This window comes from Pseudorca crassidens, chromosome 13, assembly GCF_039906515.1.
Source record: "Pseudorca crassidens isolate mPseCra1 chromosome 13, mPseCra1.hap1, whole genome shotgun sequence".
NCBI lineage: Eukaryota > Metazoa > Chordata > Mammalia > Artiodactyla > Delphinidae > Pseudorca > Pseudorca crassidens.
Window position 1 is genome coordinate 24,485,790 of NC_090308.1, and position 15,822 is coordinate 24,501,611.

General features: G+C 40.9%; 1 protein-coding gene across 1 annotated transcript in view; it reads right to left on the reverse strand.

Moving 5' to 3' along the window:
* Nucleotides 1-1,442: 1,442 nt before the first annotated feature.
* Nucleotides 1,443-15,822, reverse strand: part of HECA (hdc homolog, cell cycle regulator) — a 43,155-nt gene continuing 28,775 nt past the window's right edge. The window contains exons 2-4 of the mRNA XM_067701924.1: nucleotides 14,519-15,559; nucleotides 7,814-7,968; nucleotides 1,443-5,024 (exon numbers count right to left, since the gene is read on the reverse strand). Coding sequence (XP_067558025.1) covers nucleotides 4,860-5,024; nucleotides 7,814-7,968; nucleotides 14,519-15,559 — 1,361 coding nt within the window. The 3' untranslated portion in view covers nucleotides 1,443-4,859. The remainder of the gene's footprint in view (nucleotides 5,025-7,813; nucleotides 7,969-14,518; nucleotides 15,560-15,822) is intronic.

The window sequence follows — 15,822 nt, forward strand, 5'->3', positions numbered from 1 at the left end:
CACACACTATGTGAATACGACAAAAAACACAGTCCCTGCTTTAAATTCTGGTATCTCTAACTCTATGGCTTTATGGCTATGAGTTTTCTATAATACTTTGAGGCTTGTGAGAAATGCAATTAGTTCCAAACTTGACTTTCAGATATGATCTAAACTTTCAAACAAGTGTATCAGAACCACTTGGCATGGTGTCCATCACCAGGAAACAGTGCTATAAGGGCAGATTCCATTTGGACACTGACAAATGTAATCAATGTTTTTACTGAACACCATGAGACAAAGTACTTTGCTTATTTTTACAATGTTTTTGCTGTCCCTGAGGCTTAGCAATACCAAATCGAGCTTATATAAAGTGATTATCACAGTGCTAAAGGCTGCCATTAGAAGAAAAGTATTCTTTAAAAATACATTATTTCTAGTACATCTATACAACACTTTACTATCTTCAAAGATATTTCACATTCAGTAGATAACATTTATCCTGTGTATAGAGAGCTGAAAGAACATGAAAAGAACAAAAGCTCAAGAAAAGCTTTTTTTCTTCCAAAATTTAACTCTTTACTAGAGAAACAGCCTATATAATTAGCAATCTAATTGCTGCTAAATTGAAGTCAAAACAATATAAGCAAGGTTTAAAGAAATGGAAACCACTAAGAACAAATAAGATTTTCTTCCATTAAACTTAATTCTTAATAATCACTGCTTAACTTTGGTTTTTTTCTATAATAGTAAGAACTGTATTTTCTTTTCAATTGCAAAGGAATTTTGTTGATATAAATTACACTATCACAAGTGTAATATCCCAAGTTGTTAAGGCTTTAAATGAAATAAAATTTACGCCTCAGATGTCTGTAGTAAATAATGGTAAGACAGGCTGGGAATCCACTGGAGACTCTTTCTTCAACCATGTTTCCTGTGTTCTTATGACTTTGTGGATTTCAATCCATTGGCTGAGTATAATACCTGAAATGAAGGGGACGAGGAAATTTGAAAGATAAGCTAAACTAGATCACAGTGCAAGTCAGCAAGAAGTTTAACAGCAACTCAGTTCTCATTTTCTTATAATGAAGAAGGATATAATCCAGTCTTTTTATTATGAAAACTGTTACAGGCCTAGAAGCAACAACAACAAAGTGTACTTAGTCAATAGGATTCCCTATAACCAGAACAATAATTGTGGATTATCCACATGGAACCACCTTTGTTATACAGAATGCTTATTTTGTTGCAAAGGGAATTTACACGTGGTACATCACTTTCAAACAGCATAAAAAGTTCGTAGTTTTTATTAGCTGCAGTAGTGACTTTGAAGTGGCTACCTGAATAGTGGTCAAACCCTCAGAATGTCTTCTCTACTACCTTTTCTTATCAAACAATCCCAAGTTCAAAAACCTGGAATCCCAACAAAAAATAAAGTGACACACTAAAGAGAGAATACAATGTTAGTTTCTGAAATTTTATTATTTTTAATACATACATTTCACAAACAGAAACCTTCTAACACCACACAATTCCATAACCAAATGTTTCAATTTTATCAACATTCTTTAACTATTTACACTGTCTTCCCTCAACAAAAGTGCAATCCAAGACATTTGACAAGAAATCTTCACTGATAAGAATACATTTTTGAGCTGGTGTTAATGATGCCCATTCATTATATTTTCTTGCAATTACCTGGAATAATAATAAAGTCAACAGGACACAGAGATGAGCTGGGTTAGGCAGCATCCTTTTATAGGAAACAAAACACTGAACAAGAGCACTTTCTCCTCACCTCCTCCCCAACCTCCGACTAAAACTACCCAACAGCTGCTACCATGAGACTAAAGAGAACAGCAACCTGGAGTTACTGACCTGGGCACAGGAGGAGAGACTGCATGTTAAGCATTGATCTTACAGGACAAAACAAAAGATTTCAGCAAGTCAGTTTGGGTGATCTAATAAGTTACGTTATCAGTTTAATCTGTTAGTTTTAGGACTTAAACACCTAATAATATTTTCCTGATGAGTTAATTTCCCCCCAGACAGATACGAAAATACTTTTTACTCAGAAAATGAATGAGCTTCTTCTACAAAAACTGGGAATTAAAGACTGTTTGGGGAAAGCTCTTTCTTAATTACAATGGGATAATTCACCCCACTCCCTAACTTCACAGCAAATGTCTATCTTTTAAGGTGTAAACCCAGTATATCAACTGCTTCAAGCGCAACCAGAAGAGAGTGAAGAACTGAGCTGGCCTGAGAAGAAGAAGATGAGATGCTCAGAAACAGTCTTCCCATTAAACTAAAGCAGGTGATTTTATTTGTTCAAGGTATAACTCTTAAAACTAAAACAAGTTAAAGCAGATAAAAATCACTTATTAGTCACTCATGAGTAGGTTCATGTTACTGAACACTGTATCAGAAAAACAGAAAGTGGATCTCTTGGGTGACTAATACCCTTTAATATCCAAACCACAACAAAAAGAATCATCTTTTCTGATATATTCCAATTCCTATCAAGGTACTCAGAGCAAAGTACTTTGAGAAAGTGTGGAGAACATATTAAGGTCAGCAGTTTCCAAAATGAAATTTATTCTTCACATGGCTGCATACTCAATTACATTTTATTCTCAAATCAGCCAAATTTTCCATTTTAGACAAGAACGCAATGCCTTAAAGGCAAAAGATACTCTTGGATATGATACCTGTGCCTCTCCTTTTATATCAATTCAGCAACCATAGAATCCTAACTTAATCATCAAAATAAAGGCCCAAAGGAAATTTTACTCACTTACAGTGAAACTTCCTCATACTTATTTCTCAGAGTAGACAACAATATGAGGAGAAAATAGTGAACGCATCAGACGCTACACTTGCAGAAGCTATAGGCTGAGGAGCTTGATGAACGTGATCTACACGTAAACTTGAAGCTTCAGAACAACAATACAAGCAGGTTTCTCTTTAGAAATTGAGGTGGGTTAAAGAACAAATATTTTACTATTCATTTTAAATTCAGAAATAAAATCCAATGGTACTCTGAAGACAAGAGAAACTCACCAAGTTTTATAACTGGGTACGTGAGAGAATCAATAGCGAAACAGCTAGTTCAGTTACAGCTTTGTGTATTAAACATAAATTTGCAAGGGATGTGTCCTATAGACCTCTTTTCCTTACATCAAATACTGTGAAAGCAATGACAATTTGCTGCTTCTTACAGACATTCAGCATTTCCCCTCACTGTGATACTCTTCAGATCATCAAACATCAAACTGGATGTTGTCAGCCGAATTACAATCATGCAAACCGAAAGATAAAGAATATTAGTCAATCTCTCACAGTCAGCTGTGTTCTTTCTAACAAAACATCAAATATTCCATGTAGCAGAACTGAAACTCACTTGCAATGATGCCTGAACACTTCTGAGAGGAAAAACAACTGTTTTTCTGAGGAAAAAAAAATGGTATAAACGAAATAATAGAAAATATTCACATAACCCCAAATTTAGCTGCCCATAAAAGGATCATATTTTCAACATTCTTTTAGCATATATGTGTATTATAGTTGAAATTATCAAATTCATTTTTGAGAACTCATATTCCAATCCCAGTTCTCTAAAGGTATGGGGTGTCAGTCTACTTAAATCAGAAAGCTCTAATAAACAGAAGGCTGGGACTTTGGAAAGCTCAATGCTCTGACCAATCAAGTTCTGTAAAGTATCATCTTCTTCACCAATGGTAAGGTATCATGGAGATCTTCAGAATAATCTATTTTCAAACATATTGTTGTGCATTATAATCAGTGATATCCCAAAATGAAACACTTTAAAAAGAAATACTAAAATTATTCTTTTCCTCAAAGGTTCACAAATAATTTTTTCCTTTCCTTCGTAGGGCAAAGTCTTTGATTTGGGAAACGCAGCGTTAACGGGGTAAAATGCAGCCATAAGCAATTTGGGGGGAAGACAAGTACGGCAATTGGTTCTGAAACTCACCAGTCCGGGTCTGTGGCTGTGAGATTTACCTGTGAGAAGGATCTGACGTCAAATGGCACTTCGACAGTGCAAGCTGTATAAATCAGTACCGCTCAAATCATGTTATTCTTGGATTCTCCTTAAGAGCTTGTTTGACCAACTTCAAAGACACAGTTCAGATGACAGCGTTCTGCCTGTTTGCCCTCTTGAGTCAGTCTGCATCATTTCCAAATTCATTTAGCATATTCTCTTTGTTATAGGTCAGCTTACCTAAAAATATATACTTTCATATGCCTTATAATTTGGATATTATTTTCAGTATGAAAACTGGCTGCTAAACTACAACAGGGATAGAATCAGGGCTCATGTCCACCTTCCAATGATCTGTCAGTGAGGGGAAACTGCAGGCCAGCATGCACTGCGGAACGCCAAACCAAGGTGGACAAACACACCATCAGCTCTCCAGGCACAGATTACATTCACTTGTCACATGTTTTTCCCAAGGCCCAGAGAAGATCTAAAAGTGGGTCTTTAGACAGTTAACATTTTAGTAAGAGTTTCTTCCCAACTCCTACCGTGCTCTCAGTTTACGACCACATAATCCCTTTCCTAGATTCACCCCATCTTCCCCACCACCCTAAAAGCTGCCCGAGAGACTCTTAGTGATAGTTAACCGCTCCCCCAAGCTCACAGGAGTACCGGCTGGGCTCTGGTCATGACCACAGACTAACACTCGGGAGTCAAGAGAAGGCAAGGGGCAGCCCCCCTTTTAGTGGCACACATACACAAAGGAACTCTCCTTTCAATTAGAAAAGAAATGAATGTCACAGAAGGCTTCCCTAGAAAAGATATGTAATAAAGTAATAATATCAATAAAATAGCTATTACTAAAGCAAAGCTTTCATCAATAAGCTTCGAGAACTTTGAAGGAGGAAAATGGCTTCACGAAATGGTAGTCCAGGTTGCCACAGTGTGGACACTGCTGGACGTTGCTGTACTCGGAGAAGTACTGCATCCCAATCCGCACGTCGATCACTGGCTTCCCGCAGTGCTTACAGTTCAGGCGGGCCTGGGGGGGGGAACACAAGATGCCGTGAGCCACAGTACCCCTCTACCTCCCAGCGCTGCCAACGTCAAACCAACGAAAACGTGAGACTGCTCTACCTGGGAAACTGATCAAGAGTTTAGTAAAGCATCCCTTTTATTACCCAAAACAGGGTACGCAGAGCATCAGATAAGCATGAGATATACACTCAAATATTCACCCATCAGCCTGACAGATTAATGACTCTTCTCTCCCGATGTGCAGCACTGCTAGTAATTACTACTACTGGTGGGAAGAAAATTCTCAACTTGTACTACCTAAACTTCTCCGGTAAAGTTCCCCTAACAATTGGAAATCTCTACCCCCTGGATTTTAAAAAGTGACTGAAACCAACTTCCCTCATCCAAATCTGCATGAAATTTCTTTGAAGACTTTTTTTGTTTATTTTAAAAATCCATATACATTTTTCATTCTACTGGTTACTACATTTCTGCTTTCTTTGGGGTAAAAATAAAATTTCCCTAAAATACTCTAGTAAAATTGAGGATCCAGGAATAAGGGCCACCTTTACCCTGAGGCTTCTGGAACCTGCGAGCACACCGTACCTTTATTCATGCCCCAGCCTCCCTCTAACAGCACAAGACCCAAGCTTTCAGCAATAGGTCCAAGGACTTCAGTGAATAACCAGAAATTATAACAGACTCTCAATTCAGACTCATTCTAAAAAGGTAAGAGAGAAGTATCATCTCATTTTGTCCTCAAAACGCTCCTGTAGGTAGGTAGTAGTACATGAATTTTAGATGATGGAACTAAGGCACATGGTGCTAAAGCAGAAAGGCTGAGATCTGAACCACAGTAGCTTACTCCAGAGCCTGCCCTCTTAGCCATTACACGGACTACCTTTCTGTAACCTGAGAAAAACGCCCTTTTAACTGACTAATCTCTCTGAACAATATTAAAAGTGAGATTCTAAGCAAACCGCTCTCTTTAACCTATTACTCCTTTCTAATGATGAATCCCTGCTTACTTTGGTCTCGAAGTCTTATCGGAAGACACTCCTTGATGCCTTAATAGTGTCTAACACTTGCACCTTCTCAGTGAACATAGTTAATTGATATGTTTTTAAGCCAAAAGTAATCAAACCTGTTTTCCATTTCAGGAAGGGGCCAGAAAAGAAGTGTTTGGGCTTAAATTGTTTTAAGGAAGAAATATATAGTGAGGAACAGCAGGCTGGGTGTGGCAGGATGCCATTCTGCTTTTCTCCCTGAAGATGAGGAAATAACCCCAGTGCCTTTCAGTGGTGGAGTAGAAAGAGCACCAGACTGGGAGTGACAGAGGCTGTGGTCACGGCTGTGACACGTGTGGGTAGACCTGGGAAAAACATTCTAATTGTTTAGGCCTCCACTGTACGTGGAAAATACGAGTCTTTTCCAGTGCTAACACTCTATGAGTCACAGGCCCACACATCCTTTCACTTCCTTACTTCTTTAAAAGATAACCTTGTCTGGTGTGTGTGGGAGAGGCATCCCTTCCTTTTGTTCCTCTCATTTCAAGAGCTGGCATCGAGGAACAGTGGGTATTATAAAATGCTACAGTGAATAACTAAAAGACGATGATATCTCACTTCCAAGGCTAAGTTTTAAATGGAAATGTGGTCCATGTATGAGAATAGCGTAAAGGAGTCAATCCTATCTGGAATCAAACGACAGGCTACAGATGGCCATTCAGGTCTCTCACGACCATATTTCTCTTCTAAGATCACTAGTACAGACACAGCATAGCTGAAATACCAACTGTGCCAACCTTTTAATTCAACCAACACAGCTTATCTTCTGAATAAACTAATAATGGTAAGGATATTCTCTTTATAAAAGTCAAACCATAATGCTAAAGATATAAAACTGTGTAATAAAACTAATGAAATGTTTATCAGGTATTTATATTAAAGACTTAGCCACTTAAGAGGGAAGGAAAATACCTCTCCAATCCATGAATATCAAAGAATTATATAACAAGTGTTTTCTTTTCCAAAGCACTTGGAAATAAATCAAGATACTTCCAAGGATTTTGTTTTGTCTCCTGTGTTTCTATGGACTTATGTAAGGCATTTTCCAATGTTAATACTTCCCTCTTTTCCTCATGACAGCTAAAGTTCAGATGCTTTCTTAGCATCAGAAGATGCCCCCCCTTAGCAGAGCTTTAAGGACTACAAATCTTTCAAGTCAACCTCAAACACCTGACAGCGCAGGCAGTTCCTGGATAACTGCACTGTCCCACAGAAAGGAAACAAAAAGAAAATCCTGTCTATTAAAGAAAGTGAAACTTTCTTCTTTCCTTTGAAATGACAACTTTTTCTTACTAGAAACTATGTTAATCATATAAAACATTAAAAAATATAAGTAAGCAAAAAGAAAACTAAAGGAACCACTCAGCACCCCACAACCCAGAGACAACCTCTGGTAATAGGCTAGCGGGTTCCTTTTCATGTTCACTTTTTACAAATGGAAGCATGTTATTCTGCCATTTAAAGGCGGCTTTTTTTGACTTAAAATACTGAAGATATTTCCCACATAATTACAAGATCCCTTTTAATGACTGCCTAGTATTCCAGTAACAGCAGCACCGTGCTGCAGTAAATCAACCGTCACTGCTGGACTCTGGGGAGTCGCACGGCTGCTCACTCCTGAAGCATGTTCTCCACACCCTCCCACCTCCTCCAACATAACCGCAGTGCTGCCTCTAACTCCTCTGCATTCATCTGGGGACAGAAGCCTGAGAGCACCCACTACTCGCTCTGAGGGGTAAATACCAACCTGACAACATGGAGAGGCGGCCAGGATGTCATAGGTGTACATGGTGCCCAGCTGGTGCCAGCTGCCATCCCACCGCGACTTACACTTGATGCAGATGATCTTGTGAACCCCTTCCAGGCAGTCCACGCACACTGCGTACAGATGCATGAGCCTCCCTGTACACAGAAGACACGATGCTGAGAGTGGCTGGCCAAGAAATCACCTTTTGTCACCAAAGGGGATTAAAACAATGGCTCATCTAACAGTTATAAGCAAAACTTTATCATTTGAATAAATATATAAAACAAAATAGATAATATTTATCATATATTCCCAAGTTGTCCTTTTACAATAATGATGGATTACTAACTATTGTCAATGGGACACATACTTTAAGTTCAATCTTATTAAATACCTGCTTCAATTCATTTTTCTGAAAAGTGCTGCCAGGTTTATAATACGGACGTCCAAACTCAAAATGACCAAGCCACAGATGCTCAAAAGCAGCTGTGATCATGCAGGACTTTCTGCTCAGAGATCTACTGTGGATTATGGAGGCTGAACCAGCAATGTTGGTCTGTGTTCATGGGCTCTCATCCATCAACAAGTCCCATCATGAAAAAGTCCAAAGTCTGTCTTGGTATTGGTAGCCCAGAATTACACCATAGTCAGAATTACCATGTTAACTGTTCTTGTCTCCAAAATTGCTCATCCATCACCACATCCAATTTAGGAACTAGAATTATATCTTACTTGTGTGTGTTTTGTTTTTCTTTTCAAAGGAGTTCAATGTCTTGTTATTTACTGGGCTCCTGAAAGTTATAAGCCCATTCCTCCACTATTTATCAATATCTAACGCTTGTAAAGGAAAGATGTCACGCTAGTTTATATGGAAGGGTTCAGGTTCAAATCGGGGAAAAGATGGAATGTCCAGCATCTGTCTGGGCAATGTGTAACAACAATAACACTGCTCTCTATGTGGGGATCGGGGTCCCACTGTGATAAAAAACTACCAGCAGCAGAATACATACTCCTAAGTGACTTCTTATTCAGAGTGTGCTGCTCGTTGCCACCAGCCAGACCATGCTCTTCATATTTTCAGTGGTTAAGGACCAGCCTGCTCCTTACACATTAGAAAGGGGTATACAGTACTCACAGGGAAATCTTTCATTTCATTCATTTACGAGACTCTCTCTCCCTCTCCCTGAGGGCAGGAACTATGCCCTCCTTGAAGGCTCAGTGTCTTGCACAATATCTGGAACGCGGAAAGCACTCCATAATTGTACATTACATGAATGGATGAGATATATTAACAGCCTAAGACGTTAAAACCTTGGAGGTCTCTATGCCAAAACATGGGAAGGGTGACAAGAGCTTCTTACAATACTGCCCACCTCTGTTGTAGGGCACTGAAAATAAAACAATCTCACACTCAGAGTGGCCTGGGGCATTTCAGGATGTCATTTCAATATCTAGCAGCCACTGGAAAAGGCTTCATTTCCAATCTCCGTCCTAGACGGAGTTCTCAAACACTGCAGATCTCAAACATTCAAAGACATCAAGGTGGCTGCTAAGAAGGGTGGGGACAGGGACAGACGGAGAAGTCACATGTTGGTAGCAATGACCATGATGATGAAGTTGAAAGGGAACTTTCACTGAGTGCTTACCAAGGATCTGACACTGTGCTAGGAGGCTACGTGAATCCTTTCATTTAACCCTCACAACCAACCCTCTAAAGTAGGCGTTACTGTTATTCCCACTTCAGATAGGAGGAACTGAAGCTTAGAGAGCTGGAATAGCTTGCCCGAGCTCAAAAAGATAATAAATAGCAAAGTCCAGACTTGTCTGACTCAACCTCCAGGCTACATCACGGGAATTCCTGGCTGGAAATTTGTTTCAGTTACTGTTATATATTGTCCTAAATACTGAGAATTTAAAATTTCTAAATTCTAGGGTTGTGAGTTCAAACAAAAAGCAGATTTCTGAGAGAATAATTACCTATGGTTCTAAGTGGTAAAGAACTATTGTACCAAAAGAAATTCCTAACTCGATCAACCTTAATAAATTATTAAAACCAAACAAAAACATCTTCTTCTGGAAAAATGAGGGAAGAGAGGCTGGAGCTGGAGGCTGGGGAGGGCACTGAGGGGGAAAGGGCCCAGAGCAAGGGAATGACGATCCACACGGCCCACCACTGGAAATTACACATTATTTCAGCAGCGTGTAATCAACTGCAGCCTGGAATCCTGTGGCCTGGAATGTGCCTTCCTACTGGAACTGAAAATGCTTTAAGGAATACATGGTTGAAACTCTGTGATGGAAGAAGTTATTGACACTGGCTTGTTATAAAAGAAGATGGCATGGACTTCGAGATGTGGCAATAAAAACACGGACATATGCCAAGGCCCCACTTACGGCATTGACTTGTCTGGTGCTGATAAAACAACCAGATCCTCAGATTTTATCGTCAACAGTTAAACTTCTCAAGACTTCTGTAGTGCACACCTAACGCATCCATTATCTATTTGGATAATGTGTGTATGTACTTAGGTGTGTACACACACACACACACACACACAGAATTTTTAGGCCTGTCCAATTTTTACCTTTCTCCATCCACTCTGATGGGTACCCTTAAGATCTGGTCCTGGGCTCTGTCATATACTCCTCCTTTTCTTTCTCTTTTCTCCCCATTCAAGGCCTCTTCCACTCTTTTACCCACTAATTTTATAAAATAAGCTTCAGTGTTCATCCTAAATATTTATTTCTAATAGCGCTTGTGAAAGACACCTCCACTCAAAAGTTCCAACATCTCTTCAAACCCAATACACACAAGTACCCCATCTTCCTTCTTCTAAGATCAGGTCCCTTCCCCAACTTTCTCTTCTCCTGTTCGTGACAATACTGTTTACCTGGTCTAGAGCCAAAGCGAGCCAACAAGGACGCATCTTTATCCCGTAGAGTAAAGCTGTCTCCAAAGCTGTGATCTTCCCTTTAATATAATCTCTTACAGCTGTTCCCACCTTTCAATCCCCACCATCACCACCCAGCTGTCTCTCTTCTCCTTGCATCTAGAATACAGATTTCAGTTTCAACTGTATAGCTTCCACCCCTTTAAAACAACTTTTCCCCCAAGCAACCATTGGCTTTAAAAAAAAAAAATTGTTAAACCCTTCAATTCATCAATATGGCAAAGCTCTTTGTTATGGCTTGAAAGGACCCACAATCTGTTCTCCACCTACCTTACTCATTTCCTACTCTAGAACCTCTGCTCCAACCAGATGGTGCTCTTCGGTTCTCTCACTGTCTCCTGACCTTTTTATGAACAACTATTCCTTTGCTTACATTACTCCTTATCAACAAACCCCCAGTGTAGTTAGACCGTGTACTTATCAAAGTCCAGTGCCCCTCTTGACATCTGCCTTCACATTACCTCCTTTGACTACCCAGGCCAAAGTGTCCCCTTCCTCTTTGGAAACGATAGGTTGCTTCACGTACATAATATCCAGGCGATACCAGTTCCAAAGGTGGTACTAGTGCCTTAGGCCTGGTAAAGTTAGTTACACTTTCGCAAATGCATCTTATATCCTAAGATTATAGACTGATGAGTGGCAAGGACTGATAGTACCCAGTACAAGTATGCAATTCATAAGTTTGATTGATTGGTGAACAGATTAAATGAAAAGGATTTGTCCATCATGAATAGAAAAAGGACAACTCTCCTCTCATGTACCCTGTACCCTTGTACCCTCATTCATCTTCATAAAGAATATTTCCAATCATAAAATGGTGAAGTGAAGATGTTTCCATCTACTTCACTCTAAAATTATCCCCACGCAGTATAAAGTACAAGTAACAAAATACAAATTCCATCTTCCATGAAACTATGAGGTACTTGCAAACCTGAATATGAGATCAGAAATTAGATGGAGAAGTAATAAATGGTTTAGCTCTGAAACTGGAAAACAAGCACAGGGGAGGTTGAGATGAGGTGCTGAAAGAGAAAGCGTGGGGTATAACAAATTACTAAATAACCACACATTCTATACAACTTTTTTCATCAAGAAGCAGAGTCTGTTGAATCATCCCCTGAATCTGGGATAGCCTTACAACTTTATTTTTGAAGAACAGAATGTGATGGAAGTGATGTTACTCAGTCCCAAGCTTAAGCCTCAAGAGAGAGAGGCCATGCAGCTCCATTCTCACCATCTTTAATGCTATCCTGAGAGCACCATGTGAAAAAGCCCAGGCTAGTCTACCGGCAGATGAAAGGATATATAAACAGGGATAAGCCATTCTAGCGGAGGCTCCCAAGGCCAACCAGACTGTCAACTGCTAGACATGTGTGAGAGGCCATCCTAACCAACCAACTCATAGAATTGTGAGAAATTATAAATCATCACTGTTTTACACCACTAAGTTTTAGAGTGGCTTGCCCTATAACAAAGGCTAAAAGACACAGGACAGTAGGCAAAACTCTAGAAAATGAATGAGACCACCCCTCGCAAATTCAGCTCCCTTCCCCTGCTGAGGAAGATGAAACAGAAACAGCATGCATGAAAGAAGAGCAGGATGCTATTAAAAAGAACTTTTGGAAATTACAAATATAATAGATAACAGAAAATCTTAAACTCAGTAAAAATACTGGAATATAAAATCAGAGAAATCTTCCAGAAAGCAGAATAAAGATAAAGAGATGAACAGGGCCAAAAATATACATAATAAAGGATCTCCCCCCTCCTCAAAAAAAAAAAAAAAAAAAGGATCAATCTAAGAGGTCCAACATCTGATTAACTGTTCTACAGAGAAGAAAGAAAGAAAGGAGGGAAGGAAGGAAGGAAGGAAGGAAGGAAGGAAAGAAGAAAGAAAGAAAGAAAGAAAAAATGAAAATGGGAGGAAATCATCAAAGAAATAAATCAAAAGAAAATTTCCCCAAATTGAAGACTATAAGTTTACAAAATCAAAAAGCCAAGAAAGCATCCTGCCCAACAAATGGAAAAAAAGACATCATGGTGAAACTTCAGAATACTAGAGAAAATCTAAAAACCTTTGGAGGATGGGAAGGAGAAAAAAAGGGCCAGGAATAAGAATAATATTAGATTTCTCAGTAGCAACACTGGAAGACAGGAGACAGTGAAGTAATGCCTTCAAAATTCCAAAGGGAAAATAATTATAACTTGGAAGACTATGGGAAAATATTCCAAAGGGAAAATAATTATAACTTGGAAGTGTGAAGATAGAATCAAGATACTACCAGACTTGCAAAAACTCAAAACATCTATTCCCATGCTTCCTTTCTCAGAAAGCTCCTAGGGGATGCTTCTTAACAAGCTGAGGAAATTTACCAAGAAAAAAGAGAGTATGGGATCTAGGCAACAGAAGATAAAAAATAGGAAAGAGATGAAAGAATTCCTAGAAGGACAGCTATGTAGTACAGCAGGCATTAAGTGCAGCAGGACAGACAGGAGCAGGAAGATGAAAGGCTCCATGAAAGAAATTTCTAGAAAATAATTCATAAAAATGTTTGACAGGTATGTGGACATGTTTTTGAAAGGTGGTTTGTAGAGCTGCTGGAGAGTTAGAAGCACCAGCCAAAGCTTCAAAAAAAAGGCTAAGCAAATGAAAATGTGAAGCAATTATTAACTTTGATAAAAATAAAAGGAGTCCCAGAACATACAGTTCTCTAAATAGGAAATACATCTATACTTCTTGGCTCAGCACTAAATATTTATATACTCATAGTAACAAAATCATTAAGGATTTAACTAAGAATTGTGATGGATTATCCTGAGAGAAAGGGGAAGATGCAAGAAAGCATGAACCATCATCCACCTTAAAAGTAAATCTAGAGGTAATATGTAAAATCGGAGAATGAAGATAGCAGCTTTAAAATTATGATGGTAAAAACCTGAAGAATCAGTTAAGATTTGAAAGTGTCTCACTCTGAGAAGTGAGACAGCAGGGGTGGGTGGGAAGAAGATAGGTGGGGATATATCATTTTTACTATAGGCTTTTTAAAGCACACTTTTAAAGTTATAAACGGGTTATATGTCATGGATCCCATATTTATATAAATTCAGTAGTTTTACATGAATTGACAGATTTCTCTGTCAACTGACCCACCCCGTTATTCATTTTCTGGCTGAAATGTCCCAGTCTTTGTACGTCATCCACAGCGCTAATAGTAAGAAGCTCCCCACGCCTCTCCACCAGGGTAATATCTGAGCTTTCATTTTCCTTTTGCTGCTATCAAGAAAGTCTCACCTTTCATACATTTCAAGATTAATTCAACTAATCTAAAAACACATTGACCCTTCCCTCGCTGTGTTATGTTTACAAGGATCAGAGAGAATACACAGCTTGCTGGGCACAGTAACATAGGTTTCAAAGGCACCTACTTTATAGCAAGTGAAACATTTTTATGCAACTCCTTCTCTAAAGTTCCTCCCAATTACGAAAAACTATACACCTGAATCCTCTCTTCAAATTACAGCAAGACAGAAACATAAAATTACCCACCAGGACCACTGTACTTGGTATAGTGTGACATCAGAGGAAAGGACACCACCTCACTGGGCAGAGCTGAAACATTCAAAAGTTAGCTAGCTCCTGACTAGAACAAAAACACGTCATCAGTTAAAATTAAGCCCCAACAGAGCCATCCCTTCTTGTTGGCTTTTCACTTCTCACAAACAGAAAACAGGCAAGGTGAGCGAACACCTGTACCTTGGAGGTGACAGGGAACATCGTATTCGATCTCATCGTGTCTCGAGGGGCTTAAGAACAGAGTTCCGTCCACCAGCGGGAACTGCTCGAACACCGGGAGTGCCCGGTGGCACAGGGCACAGTTCACCACGTTCCTGTGGCTGGCGCTGAGGGCCGCGAGGATGAACTTCCGCAGATCCTCGCCCTGGCCCATCTGGGCATCGTCCTCCACCCGCACGTGGAAAGTGTTCAGCTTGTGCCGGGGGATGTGAGTGAGGAGCTCGGACAGGTCCAGGCGCCGCAGGAACTGCACGGGCGCGTCGAAGTGGCCCCCCCTGTGAACTGACAACCCGGCCGGACTGTAGTCAAAGTGGGCGTTTCGGAACACGTGGCCCCCCGCCAGGGCCTTTTTGTGAGGCTCCAGGTGGATGGCGTTCTTTAGGAACTCCCCGAGGTACCTGGAGGAGCGGGGGCCGCTGAAGTGGGCGGGGGAGAGGATGGAGTAGCCGGTGGGCGGGGACTGGCCCGGGGAGCCGCAGGGGGAGCGCGCCCCGTAGGCTGCGGCCCCGCCGCCCTTCTCCTGGGAGTTCTGCCGGTCCATGGAATGCCGGCGGGGCAGGTCGTGGCTCAGGCCTTTCTGGGGCTTGGTGGGCGGCCGGCACTTCTTGGCCTCCTCCGCCACCTCACCGGGGGGCCTCCCGGTGTTCCTCTCCGACCCCGACTTCTTCTTTTTCTCATCCTGCATCCGCTTCACCTGGTACCAGTCCGTGTCCTTCTTCAAGTGGCCCTGGCCGCAGCGGCAGGAGCAGAAGCGGAAGGCCAGGTCGTAGCCCTTCTTGGTCCACATGTTCTGGCGGCACTGCTTCTCGTTCCAGCTGCGGGCCCGGCCGATGCAGTTGAACTGGACCAGGATGCTGCTCTCCCACTCGTAGAAGCACTGCAGGTGCATCCAGGTGCTGTGAGGGCAGTGCTCGTTGTTGCACACCACCTTCTGGTAGTCGTCCTTCTCCAGGTCAACCGGCCTCCCGAAGCTGCAGATCAGCGGCGTGGCACAAGGGGCTTCTGGGGAGAAACAGAGAGAGAGAGAGAAAGTCAGCTAGCGGTCTGTGGGATTCCAGCCCACGGCCAAGTGTGAGGTCAAAGCTACCATCCCACCTTAGCCCATTCACGCCAAAGGTACGATTTTTCTGGTGTGGAGATTTCTACTACTGGAATAACACCAGACAGGATTCAAAAACATTCACCATTTTCTTCTGGTGTGATGTTGTACCAAGGGAATTTATTTTCTGATTATCCGTTCTCTGCTGAAAAACATACCAGTAAGC